Source organism: Cyprinodon variegatus, unplaced genomic scaffold (genome assembly GCF_000732505.1).
Source record: "Cyprinodon variegatus isolate N-32 unplaced genomic scaffold, C_variegatus-1.0 Scaffold2055, whole genome shotgun sequence".
Classification (NCBI taxonomy): domain Eukaryota; kingdom Metazoa; phylum Chordata; class Actinopteri; order Cyprinodontiformes; family Cyprinodontidae; genus Cyprinodon; species Cyprinodon variegatus.
The window spans coordinates 1-14,162 of NW_015152508.1; the positions used below are offsets into that span (position 1 = coordinate 1).

Here is a 14,162-nt window from a genome sequence, read left to right on the forward strand (position 1 = left end):
ACTGAAAATGACTAAAAGATCATTTGCATCATCAAGTCTTTAAAAGCTCCATTTTGAGCTGTATAAATTGAACTGGATTTCATGAAGTTACAAACGCACACCGCTTTGGTTTTATGCTTTGTTCCCATTTATTTTTTTACATTTTTAATCACCTTATACATTTTAAAGGAACATATGTCTTTACTTTATGGCTGCAGGCCTTGAGTTTGACATGTGGTTAAGAGGTATGAGAGTAAATGGGTGCTTAATACAAATGCCAGCCGCACTTTTCAGATTTCCTTCATTTTTAAAATTACATACAACCTTTATTAATGTATCAGATTAAACTACAATAAATTTAAAAAAAAATTTTTTCATAATGTTTTTGCTTCTGCTTAATAAAAAAAAGAAGGAAGATTTAAAAAATCAAATCAGAAAAATTTTCCACATTTTTCTCCCTCTAGCTTATTTGGCTAAACTTGTCAGCTGCTGTCCGTCTGATGCTTCCTCCAGACCAGATGTATTTATAGCCCAATTTAAATATATAAAAAAAAAAAACACCCTTTGCTGCCTGGTATCCATTAGAACTGTCAGAACTGAGATAAGAACTTGGATCTCTTTGCCAAAAGGCATCATCTCAGAGTGAGCTGAGGTTCTGACACACTGACCCTAAGCTTTCTGAACCTCCCTTATTTTTTCCTACATTTTCTCCCTTCAGATACAGCGTGGTGGTGGAGGGGGAGAGAGGCAACCGGCCGCACATCTACTGCTTGGAACAACTGCTCCAGGAGGCTGTAAGTTACCTGCTACTCCTTTACACACGTCTGTCTAGAAAATAAGAGAGTGTTTGAGAATAATTGATTTTCTGTTTACAGATAATCGATGTGAAGCCTCCATCGGTGCGTTATCTCCCTGAGGGCACCCGGATTGCCGCCTACTGGAGTCAGCAGTACCGCTGCCTTTACCCAGGAACTGTCGTTAACGGTGCGACAGTAAAGCACACACAGCCTGTATTTCCAACAGACGGTTCATGGAGCTGAAATCAACCATCAATGATGCGCCAGAATGTTAAAAATTTGGAATTTTCATGTTCTCTCAAACAGGAAGCGCAGATATCGACGAGAACGACGATCTGATCACGGTGGAGTTTGACGACGGTGACACCGGACGCATCCCTCTGTCCCACATCAGGCTGCTGCCACCGGATTACAAGATCCACTGTGAGCAAAACACTCAGTAATCGGCAGAAAACACAAATATGCTCCTAAAACCCAAACTAACTTGCCTCTCACTGAGTTTCCACACTCTGATGTTGATCTCGGATTTTAGATTGTGCTCACTACCCAGATATTCAAAGGCAGCATTGATCCTGCTGCTGGGGTCTGCACACATTTTCCTAGCAGCTACACCCTGAAGAAATGATGAGGTTTAGAGGCTGTTAATATCTACTGAGGACATTTTTCTTTTTTTACATCTAAGTTGTTGGTTTCCTCCCATCAGAGGCTGAATTACTCTTAAATCTTAAAATCAAAGTGTTTCCAACATGTTTTCATGGGAGAACAAGCTCTACATAAAATTTTGAAAACATATCGACTCAGTCAGGAGGCTAAACGGTGCAGATTGAAACACAACATCATGCTGTTTTTATCCAGGGGTGCTTTTTATTTCTTAGTTTAACTGTACATACTGCAAGAAGTGCTCACTTTGAATTGTTGAAATCAGAAGGAATAATTCTGTTTTTGTTGTTTTTTGTTCAGGCGCAGAGCCCTCCCCGGCGCTGCTGGTGGCTGGGCCCTCCAGAAGGAGGGTGCGCAAATGCAGCAAAGAGGCAGGAGCGAAGCCAGAGGAGACCACACCAAGGATCAAAGGGAAACCGGGTCGCAAGCCCAAACCAAAACCAGGTAAGATTTGGAGCTTTCGGTGTTATATGGGGGGTCGTTTGATCTGTGACCAGATCCCATTTTCATTAAAAAAAAGACCCAGTTCCTTTTAGGTCAGTCTCACAATAACACCCTTCATCATGGAAGTAGTTACTGAAGGAAGAAGTCAGCTAAGCTTTAAAAACTAAAGTCTTAAAGTGTCACAACAAAGATGCTAATTTTTTATTCCTTTGAGCTTTTAGCACCCGGACAGGGTTAAGGTGCAACACTGAAATAGGTTTAAGCTGCTCGCTCTATAATAAATCCCTTTTTCTTGGTAAAATCTAATATTAAAATCTTTGTTTAACATCGATTGCTTTTTTTTTTCTACTCAAAACACAGAAATGAATGCATTTCAAATAGACAACAGAAGAACTGGATGTTCTAAATAATTCTTGCTTAAATATTTATCAAAAATAAATCAGAATGAGCTAAAATAATTATTATTGATCTGTCAGGTCGCAAAGCACAAAGGCGCCGGAAAGACATGAACATGACGCAAAATTTAAAAGGAAAACAAACAAAGGAATATAAAGGAAAAATACTGCAAAGGAGAAATTTTGCCAGTACAGAAAACGAGAGATGCAAAGTGCAAACGCGCTGCAAATAACTGGGCCTGGTGAGCTAGACTGACCATGGCAGTTTACTCCACATATCAGTCGGGAAAGAAGCTGGTAGAGCCTGATTTCAGAGGCGGAACTAACAGAGTCAGTAGAAACAGTTTAGAGTCAATCAGATAAAGTCTTTTAAAAATAAAAAAAGCTCTTACAGCACCCAGTTGTTAAGATGTAACTATGTAAATGGGCATTATCTGGGCATAATAAAGGGCCTCATTAAAGCATCCCTCTGTTTGAGCTACAATCTTGACTGTTAAGCCTAAAGAAGAGCGTTGTTGTATTATGGGCCCCTTCTCCTATGCTGTGATTGGTCCAATCAGTTTTAGTCTGGAGAGTGTTGAGCCTTAGCAGCCTGACTTGCGCCCTCTGTAGCTCAGTCTGGCCGGCCAAGCTAACACATACATAGACCATGCTAACAGGCAAAAAGCTGCTCCAGACCACTAGGGGCTGTTGACCACCACCATCTCTTTTTCTGTCTTTTAGAGCACAGCACTTGTAAATACTTGTCACTATCAGATACGTCCCAGAGGCATGATCCATACAATCTGCTCATTTGCGTATTCGCAATCAGATATACATCCAGGTCGCCCCCGATTTTATTTTGTAAAAAAAGACTTAAATTACATTTTTCCCTCCCTGAAAATAGAAAGCGCAATAAAATATAATGTATTTAAGGTTAATAATGTATTTGCTGAGAAAATAACTGCCTTAAAATCCTTTCTATTTTATCACCTTAAATCAAAGGAGCCACTTTTATGCACCGGAAATGGGATCCTATGCTACTTCCGGGAGCTAAATTTTTGGATTTAATCATAAATCTAGTCTTTTTGAGTTTTATGTTTTCCTTTTGTGTTAAACTTATGGTATATAGTGCGTAACTAAAGAAAGAAACAACTAAAATGCAGATAAACATGGTTGAATCATATTTTGGCGGACCTCTCTGAGCATGTCAGACGATGACGTCAGACAAGCAGTTTAACAGAGAAATTGTAAAAAGCATCAAATTGTCTCAAAAGAAATCATTAACCATTTTTCAAAGATGTGTATTAGCATTCTTTACTGAATGAATGTTATAAATAAGTAATTTTAGTACCATAACTACATTATTTTGGGAAACATGGATGTACATCTGGTTGCACATGCGCAATTGAGCTGATGGGAAGGATCGGGTAGTGACGATGTTCCAAAAAATCATTTTCAAAGACATCATCAAACCAGAATAAAAAGTGAGCAAGTTGCATATATGCATGATGTATCAGCTTCTATATTGTCGGTCATTTTTTGTTTACATATTATTATTTATCCAGTAAGTAAAATGAATAATGAGCATTTTTTCCCACCTTGCTGCCGTTATTGTGCACCAGGAGGGGAGTAGGTATTGGTGTTCATAAAACCTTAACTGTGTTAAAAGTGTTGTTTTGTATTTCATATAATTCCCAAACTCTAGCCAGAAAAATCTCCAGTATCAGACGTCTCATATTTCATCCCGACTGTCCGTCACATTTGATTTCAGTTCATTCTTGCTTTGTTGTTCTGTGAAGCTCAAAGTCTAAACCAGAAGCTGTAATCTGGGACACATTGCTTGTACGAATTTGCTGACCCTGGTCATTATTGGGCCGAGTAAGCACTTCTGCAATGTAATGTTTTCATTTCAGAGATGGTTTCTTGCTGATTTGTCTTCCTTGAACTGCGGTGGAAAAAAAAACAAAAAAAAAAAACGCTCATGAAGCCACAGAAATAAAATGTCAGCACATCAAGGAAATGGGTCCGTGCAAAAATATTCATACAGCTAAAAAAACTTTTGATCTTTTGATACATTAGAACCTTTAAAATCCAAGGAGCCACTTTGTCCTGGATGCAGCTAAAAGCATTTGTTGCCTTTTTTAACAAACTAACATTTACTTTTTAGGTGAGAAAGCATGGATTATCTTCTATTGGGTGTTAAATTTGTGGAACATTATCGATAAAAGCACATAGTTCCTAAGCTAAGAACTAGAAAAATCAATCTAAAACATCACTGGTTCTTCTGCTGTCCTTCTGCTGTGGAAATGATTAGATCGGATTAGAATCAACTTTATTGTCATTACACAGGTACAGGTACAAGGCAACGAAATGCAGTTTAGGTCTAACCAGAAGTGCAATAGCAGCAAGTACAGGATAAATAATGATTCCATAAATACAGGACATGGGTTTCTACTGAATAAGTATAGAGATGAATACCATTATAAACAACGAATATAATATATAGATCACTAGTCTTATGAACTTAATTTACAGCTGGATATGTACTGAATATAATATACAGGTGAATATTACTATAAAACATGTTTTTACAGTTATGTACAATAGCATATATACAGATGGGTTTTACTATAAGATGAATAAATAAAGTTTGGACAGAAGCTATCTAAATTAAAGTGCAGTGGATGTTTAAAATGCATTTATTTACTGAAAACAACTGCTAAAGCTTCTAAAACTGGTATTTCTTTATCATGTTTATCATTTTAGCCTCCGTTAGCAACACTGTAGAAGGTCCGTAGAACCCTGCAATAGAATCACAGACTTCAATATGGGAACAGAACAGTATCGGCTCTTATGATAAAGTGGACGAAATAAAAAAAAGGTTTATAAAATTTAAAGGAATGGAAAAGCTGAACATTTGTGCTTCCATTGTGTTTTACATGTAAACCAAAAGCAGCAACAAAAAGCATATATTGCTAGTCTGCCAAAAAAAAGAGGTCCAGATACAATTTTAGGTATGTAGACATGCAGCTGTGTTTACAGCAGAGGTTGGTTCTAGAAGAGAGGTTCAAAACTTTTAGCAACAAGGCCACACATTTATCTATTTTAAAGTACATTTGTGGGTTTTTTTGTGGTTTGAGATTTCTTTTTAAGATGCTTTTCAGAGTTATGTAGAAAAGAATCTGTAAATAGAAAAAGCCTTGATTCATAAAATAACCTTCATTTTTGGGAGTTTCTGTTTTGGTCTAAAACAGTTCTTTTTTTCTCTTTCATCTCTTAACATTAATGGAACATGAGACACTCTGTGTTTGATAAAAGCTTCTGGTTTGATGAATAAATCAATTTATTTGTTTGTTTATTTTTTTAGTAAAATTTGCTGGATGATTGCATATGGCGACAAAAGTGAACCACAACCATATAGTATGCTCCACAGGTGCATTTTTGTCACCTATTGTCATGTACCATGACCTTATGTAGCTAAAGGAGGCTATTTTGCACTATGCGCTAACATGTAGCGTAAATATTATGTGTCACGTCCCACGCGCACAATTCAGTGAGCGTGAAGCTGACGCCCCACCCACTTTGAAAAAAGTGGTTTCGTTAAAACAAATGTTTGTGATACTTTTGATTCAGAGATTTTTAAGATAATTTTTAGGTCATTCGGAGGCCAACCATCCTAATTAAAGTATTTAACTTTTTTAGTCCTTTGTGCAAATTTGTCCTTTTTTTTTTTTTTTTTTTTTTTTTTTTTTTTTTTTTTTTTTTTGTGGGATGAGAATTTTTGTGGGATGTTTAGTGTGTACATGTAGTGTAAAATTTTGTCCTTTAAACTTGTATAACCTTATGGTGAATGAAAATATCTGACCTCAATGTGCCGTGGAGCATAATAAATGCTTCTGATTCACTTTTGTATCATATTTGATACATGAGTTTTTGAGATCTCTACATCATCAGTGTGACATTTTTGTACTTGAAAATCCTGATACAATCAGACACCTGTACTGAACAAAAAATGCATAGTAAATTGTGCAATAATGTCTAATTGATCACAAAAGATACAGATTATTTGATTAAAAACTCCTTTTTCTTTCCTGCATCTCAGAGACATCCGTTAATCAGGAAGTACGGGAGAAAGCCGATCTTCTTCCTTCTCCCTCCCAGTCCACTGAGCGACCTAAAGCTCCAGCTAAACCTGCCCAGGACCGGACCTCCTCTGTCCAGAAACCTGCTCAGGAAAAGCCCCGCCCTGCGTCTCGGCCGACAATTGGGACGCAGGAGAAATCTGAACGGAAGAACTCTGGCACTTCCTCCTCAAGCAGCCCCACACTTCCCAGTCCGGTGCCAAGGAAGAGCAGCTCTGCCCAGTCTCCTGTTTCTAAAACATCCCGAGCCCTCCCCTCCTCCCTCTATCCCTCCACCTATGGGAAGGTTCTGACTGTGGACCTGTACAGTGAGCCCAACCTTTGCTCTTATAATAGCCAGCGCAGAGAGCGGGAGAGCAGCAGCTCCATCAGTCCCACCAGCAGGTCTGTGCCCAGGCCTGCGTTGAGCGTTTCGTCCTCTGCACCCAAACCCAACGCTGCCTCCACACCCAGACCTGCCTCCTCATCCAAAATAAAATCCTCCTCAGATCATCAGAGCAGCTCCAGATCTGGCCTCAGCTCCGGACTGCTGCCCAGCCCCATCTCCAGGGTAACTAGCGGCAAATCAGGCTCTTCCCTCACCGCCAGGCCGTCATCCTCGCTGTCACCCACAGCTGCCTCCAAACCCAAGCTGAAGATCCCATCAGAGCAGATGTCCTCCAGACCCCTCCCAAGGCCCAAGTCCATCTCTGGACAGAGGAAGTGTTTGTCTGCAGAGCCGCTCGTGAAGCTCGACCACGAAGGCGTCACCTCGCCAAAAACCAAAAAAACCAAGGCTTTAATGTTACTGGAGGGGCGGGGAATCAGACGAGACCACACCCCTATTACCACTTCCACAGCGAATCAGAAGCTACTCAAAGCTAAAATGAGAGCCCCTGAGAGGGCGACCAGTCTGCCAGAGAGGGAGTCTGCCTACAAGACCCCGATCCTGGCTAAGGAGAAGCTGGAGAGTCGGGGAAGTGGCGTCAGAGGCAAAGAGACGGACGGGCGGGAAAAGGCTAAGAAAGAAGAACGAAAGGAGCTGGAGAAGAGGGAGGAGAGGAAGGTGAAAGAGGAATCTCAGAGCAGCAGCAGCTCTGATTCAGACGAAGAAGGTGAAAACGGAAAGGTGAAGAAGAAATGCACCTCTAGCTGCTCCTCTTCTTCTTCATCCTGCTCCGGTTCGTCCTCATCATCATCATCTTCATCCTCCTCATCGTCGTCGTCATCTACTGACGACTCATCCTGCAGCTCGGATGAGGAGAGGACCCCTACGCCTCCACCCGGCCCCGCCCAGAAAGCTTCAACCCAGGACCAGCTGAAAGAAGACGTGAAAGAGGAGGAAGAGGAGGTGAAGAAGGAGGTGGAAGTGAAAGTAGAGGAGGAACAATCATCCTCCCGCTCAAACTCCCCCTCCCCATCAACTCCACCGGTTACCCCCGTTCCTGCTCCCAGTACGCCAGCCAAACCGGCCACAGGGAAGGGCTCTGGGCAGAGGGGCCGTCCGCCGAAACCCAAACCGAGCGGCGGGGAGGGGAAGGCAGGGAGGCCCAAGAGGAGGGAGGGAGTCCACCTCCCCACCACCAAGGAGCTGGCTAAACGTCAACGGCTTCCCAGTGTGGAGAACAGGCCCAAGATTTCTGCTTTCCTTCCAGCCAGACAGCTGTGGAAGTGGTTTGGGAAACCCACTCAGGTGAGAAGGGGAAACCTCACAGACTTGACCAGGTGACCCTTCCTGCCGGATTCACGCAAATGTCGCCTTTTACTTTGGTTCTCCAGAGACGCGGCATGAAGGGGAAGGCCAAGAAGCTCTTCTACAAGGCCATCATGCGCGGCCGAGAGATGATCCGCATCGGGGACTGCGCCGTGTTTCTGTCTGCCGGACGGCCCAACCTGCCCTTCATTGGGCGCATCCAGAGCATGTGGGAGTCCTGGGGAAGCAACATGGTGGTCCGGGTCAACTGGTTCTACCATCCAGAGGAGACCAACCCCGGCAAGAAACTCACCGATAAGAAGGTTTTTGTCCTTTTGAAACTTTTTAAAGATCAAACTTATAAATTAGTGATCTGATATTAAAAGTTTGTTTTTTGCCTCCAGAACTGGGATCAGATGTGTGGTCAGTCTTTACCAGCAGCTCTGCACTCGTCCATCCAGAGGAAAGACTTCATGGAGGTGAGAGGGACATGAACACGTGTAGCTCTTAATGTGGTATTACATTTTTATCGTATGGTGTTACCAAAAGAAAAAAAAGGTAGCAGTCGTAGGGCTAAAGCTAAAATAACCACCTTAAAAACACCAAAAGAAACAAATTTAATAGAAATAGAAAAAAAAAAATTTTTTCAGCTAGGCATTTCAATTAATTTTAAAGTGTTCATAAAGACAAATGAAATCAGGTTAAGAGAATTGACCAGATCAAACATGTCTATCATAATCAAACAAGAAGTATTATCCATACTATAATCCAGTGGTTCCCAAAGTGTGGGGCGCGCCCCCTAGGGGGGGCGCAATGCCATTGCAGGGGGGGCGCGGAAAGCGGTATGAGTGAAGGGGGGGGGCGTGGACATCTTATTGTAATCCAAAGGGGGGCCCAGAAGAAAATCTTTGGGAACCACTGCTATAATCCATCATTTAAGAATAAACAATTACTAAAGCCTATTCCCAATCCAGTATTAGTCAGTAAGCATATAAATATTGAAATACTAGGCTTAATCAGTGTTACATTATCTTAAAAAATGACTGATAGTCTCCAACATGATTCCCTCCCCAGTGATGTTCATGATGCTGACCCTATCACAGTCTTTCTGTCCTTTTGTAAATGCGAATCCAAACACAAATGCCTCAATTCTTCATTAAACTCTCATCTCTCTCATTTGTTTGAATGCAAGGCAGTTAGCTTAAGACTCAGTTGTTTTAATCATTGATTTCATTTAGGTTAAGTATTTGTCTCATCATGCACTTTTGCAGATTTGTGAATTAAAGGTTTAAGAACGTTTTTTATTTCCTTTATTTTATATCATTACTTTAGTCTAATTTCTTCAAGCTTTGACTTTATTTGTCAAACAAAAGTTTTCTTCCTTAACCTCCACAGTTTGTCCTTCTCACCATGAGCTGCTTTCTTTCTTCTGTCTTTTCCATTGTTTCAGCTGACATCGGTGTTGTCAGATGTGCCTCTCTTTTTGTGCTTCTAAACATTATAGATCTTCAAATTGCTGCCTAGATTTTATTTTCTCTCTGTTCTATCTGAGACAAATATTTTCTAAAATGATGTATTTAGTATTCTTGAGGGCAGAAAACTGATTTGTTAAAACAGTTTAGCATTATAAATGTACGTATGTTCCTTTATGAAAGCAGCTGACCAAGTACCATGTGAGACTGGTGGCCAAAAAAATACACAAGTAACACATTTATTGGTTATTGCATCTCTGTGTAATGGCATTTTATGTTTTCGGATAATTATATCTCCCTTTTTAGTTTTGGATTTGTGGTGCCGTATGTGTTGAATAATGTATGGAGCCAAATTGGGTCCATAATTGGGTCAACCCCCCCCCCCTTTTTTTTGTTGTTGAAAAAAATAAAAAAAAAACATGTTAAAAAAATTGAAACCTGAAAAATAAGTTTGTTCAAATCTCTTTTTTTTTAAAGAAGATTTCTGCAAAGTAAAAACGAATTGCAAGTTTTGAAAAAATGTAATCTGAAAAGCAGTTTTTCTTTGTGTTCTAAGTTACATTATGTTAAACACACTTTTTTTTTCTTTTTTTATTTAAAAGTTTTTTTTTTTGTTTTTTTTTTTGGCCCTAATTTCACTCGATAATGTTGCCTCTTGTGAAGATGTGTGTAACATAGGCACAAAAACAGTTTTGAAATATACCAACTATTTCCAATTGGAAAGGATACTACAATTTTTTGGAGTTGATCAGGAATTCTGTGAATCTCTAGCAGCTAATTCATCAGGTTCTCTTAATTGCTCTTCAAAATAGAAACGGCAAATAGACATGTCCTCAATTAGGGGAATATTTAATATTATCATAAGCAAGAAAACAACTACTCCCTAGTTCTTGCTCAGAGGGGTAAACCTAACCTAAACTTTTCAATTATTTTAAAGAAGTTTTTAAAAAGCTGGATGGCAAAACATTAAAAGGTTAAGTGTGAAATTTGCCAAACTCTACAGAGATTAGACCTGAAGCTTTATGCCTCCAGGTTGGGTACTGAAAAATAGATTAAAATGTGGGAGAAACCCTTCTAACAGTTAAGTACAATGGTGGACCTGTGATGCTTTGGGCCTAATTCACTTCCAAAGGCATCCAGGAACTTGATAACTGTAAAACAGGCTTGATTAATCCGTGATTAGTGGGTGACGATAATGATCTAGAAAGTTCTGAAGGGTCTAATCATAACCACTAAGGGAATCTGTTTAAACTAAAAACTATTAGAGGTTTTACATTTTCCTAAATGATGGAAATTAAGAACTTAGTGTGTATAAATGTGGTCTGAACTGCACCGTATGAGCAACAGATAGATGCCTCGTATTTTCCTGTCCCGTCCACCTCAATAAAAAGCCTCTTTCTGTACCACAGCGCGCCCTCTACCAGTCGTCTCACAGCGACGAGAACGACGTGCAGACCATCAGTCACAAGTGTCTGGTTGTGAGCGTGGAGGAGTACGAGCAGATGATCCACACCCGCCGCTATGCCGACAGCGAGGACCTCTACTACCTGGCCGGCACCTACGAACCCACGACCGGAATGATCTTCAACACGGACGGCGTTCCGGTCATCTGCTAACCGAGCTACTGAAACCAAATCATGACACGACCTCACGAGGAGTTCCGACCAATCTGTGGTCTGATCACTGATTTTAATATTCCTGATTTAGAACCGTGACATGAACTGCTCACAAACCCTGATACACTTCAAAGAGACTGTCGAGGACAGCGCTAACTATGGAGACGGGAGACACTACAGACAGTATTAAAAAACAAAATCAGCTGTCTCCAGAAGCATTTGCACACACAGATTTTATTTCCTTCTCTACTCACAGGGAAAAGACATAAATACTTCCTATTGCGTGTAAATATCTCCCCTGCAGAAACAGACACATACAGTATGTATGCTCACGTGTGCACAACCACAATGTAAATACTTACGCTAATGTAAGAGACACAGGTATCTAGAGGAAAATCTAAGTGTTTTATTTTCATGTGATAGATTTATGTCAAGAGTACTTTTTTCTGAAGAGGTAAACAGCAAAGAAGCTTTAACGAACTGTGAATGATGAAACAGGAAGGGCACATGCCTGTTCGCCCTACAGCTGCGGGGAAAAGCTGGTGTGATGTTGTGATTATGATGTTCCTGTGGTGATGTTACAGTCCTGTTACAGTCCTATGAATTTGTGTACAGAACAGCAGGAGCAACAGACGCAAAGAAAGAAATGCACCGAAAGACGGAGGTAGACTCCTACCAGCGCAATCCAACAGAAAGCACTTAGAAACACTTGTGTTATTTAACCTTAGCAATCCCCGCCACCCCTGACAATCGGAACTCAGGGCAAAGCGTCCCTGTGTTGTTGAAATTCGACTCCCTCGTTTAACTCAGGCTAAAGAGAGAGGAAGAAATGTATCTATGAAAAGCACTTCTCGTTTTCTAAAGTTCTCAGTTTGGAGGACAAATCCGCACCAGAAACACACTATGACAGATATGCAGCTGCAGTCTGAGGATCTTCTGTCACGTTTAGCCATTTCTTTAGCTCCCACATTCAGCAAGAATTTCCCATACAGCCATCAGATAGTAGGCACTGGCTGGTACCAGATTCTCCTGGTTTAACCTTGAAGATAAACACCAAGGTTTCTCTTCAGAAACCCCAAACATGAACTAAGATGTGTGTAACACAAACAGAAAATAATCAATGTTTCCAACCATTGCAGAAATATGTCCAATTGTTACTTTTTCTGTAACGGCAAAAGATAAGATTAGCTCCTCTAAATTTAGCCTTTTAGTTGTAATTGCATGCCGCTCCGTTAAGCTGATTGGTCACTAGCCTGCAGTCTGCTGCTTTACAGTATCTGCTTGCAAACTGTGGCATTGCCTTAAAAGAGATTGGTGGCCATCTTTTTAGTTTTTAAAAACTAAACTGCATGTTTTCATTACAAAGCAGGTCATTCTATCTGTAGGAAGAGCTTAACTGAAAAGTCATTTTAAAACCATATTTTGAATTAGCTTTATAGCTTTTGGCCCTCGTATGTTTTGGCAAATAGATGTTAACCTAAACAAATAGGATAAAACACAAAAAAGACACTTTTTTAATAAGTCTTAAAGCATAAAAAACATTTTATGTTTAAATTATATTTTTATACAGGCACCTAATTTGCTTGCCCTTTTCCATTGCAAATTAGATAATTATATTTGATTAAATTATTGATAAAAGTTTTATTTCAGTAACTTGATTCTCTAGATTAATACACAGAATGTGGATGTTTCTGACGTATAGCTGGTGAAAATGTCACAATTAAGATTAGAATATTAAATAATTTCTATACAGAAATGTGGGAGTAAAAAGTATGTTTCGATTCTAAAGAATATTTGATAATTTTTTTAGTTTTAATCTAACAAATGAGCCTTATAGTAAAGTAGATTATATATTATTAAATTAGACAGCACTTGTACAGAGTCTATTTTAGGTTTTTGTTGAGATGCAAAGAAAAGGAATCAAATTTAAAATTTTTATTTGTATTTTAAAATGTGAAACAATTGAACTTTCCCCTCTTGCTTACTTGTCCTATAAACCAGCCAATGCCTACAGGATGGGGGGGCATCCTGATCTCACTGTATGTGTGGGAATGTTGGGATCAGGAATCCCAGCCGATGGGAATATTTCTGTTAAACACTGCAGTCAGTGCGAGCCTCATCAAGGTCACGGCGCTGATATCCTCCACGCAGCTGTTGAAACCGATTCGATCAGCATAACCCCATTTTAAACACTCATTCTCCACAGCTTGCCTTCCTTCATTCTCTCATTTTGTCTGCAACCTTCAGATGTCCTGTGTTTAGTGTTTAATTTATTTCTTTAAAAAAAAAAAAAAATCCCCTTCTTGATGTTTTGTGGGAAAGTTTCTCTTCAATCACATGCTTTCCTCTAAACTACCACCCGTTTCCACATGAGCGCACTTTGAATAAGGAGACTCTAAGCCTGGGAGTCTTGTATTGTCTTCCTCCAGTATTTACTCCCATCAATCACTCCCCTTTTTCTAACCTGTTAATGCAGGTAAAGAAACGCAGCCACGTCTGTCAGGTTGCTGGTTCTTACAGCAGCTCATTATTTTAGTTTTTTCTTTGTGCCTAAGTTTTTCTTTTGTCCTTTTTATTTCTCAGTGAGGCTGTTGAATGTCGTGCTCAATGATCGCCAGTGCTTAAGCGGCCTTTCTCTCCCAGGCCTTATAATGATTGTTTGCCAAACTCCTCTTTTTGCTTCCCTCCAGAGAAATAATCCCATTTTCTCTCTTTTTGCCTTCGTTAAGATGTAGTTTACTAAAAACTATCAGATGTATCCGTAAATACTAGCAGCAGGTCGCTGTATTGAACGGCGTTGCCCGCTGTCTTTGCTGGGATCGGGCTGGCATGAAAAACTGACTTAAAAATGGAAAAAGAAAACATTTCAAACCATTTGTTTTATTATCTTTAAAGAGAAAATTTAGAATTAGGTGGCCAAATTTGTCTTTCCTGTAAATCAGTCAGACATGGGTTAGATGACGCTCTTTTACTTTCTTCTGGAAAACTAACCCTAATCACCAA

At 39.9% G+C, this 14,162-nt stretch overlaps 1 protein-coding gene across 1 annotated transcript; it reads left to right on the forward strand.

Annotated features, from left to right (window-relative positions):
* Positions 1–653: 653 nt before the first annotated feature.
* LOC107105089 (trinucleotide repeat-containing gene 18 protein-like) lies at positions 654–14,100 on the forward strand (the record flags this gene model as incomplete). The annotated part of the gene is made up of 8 exons (XM_015405206.1): positions 654–773; positions 855–963; positions 1,083–1,199; positions 1,737–1,880; positions 6,360–8,071; positions 8,158–8,394; positions 8,476–8,550; positions 10,953–14,100. Coding segments are annotated over 8 exons (2,721 nt in total), but the record flags the coding sequence as incomplete, so codon positions are not given.
* Positions 14,101–14,162: the final 62 nt, after the last annotated feature.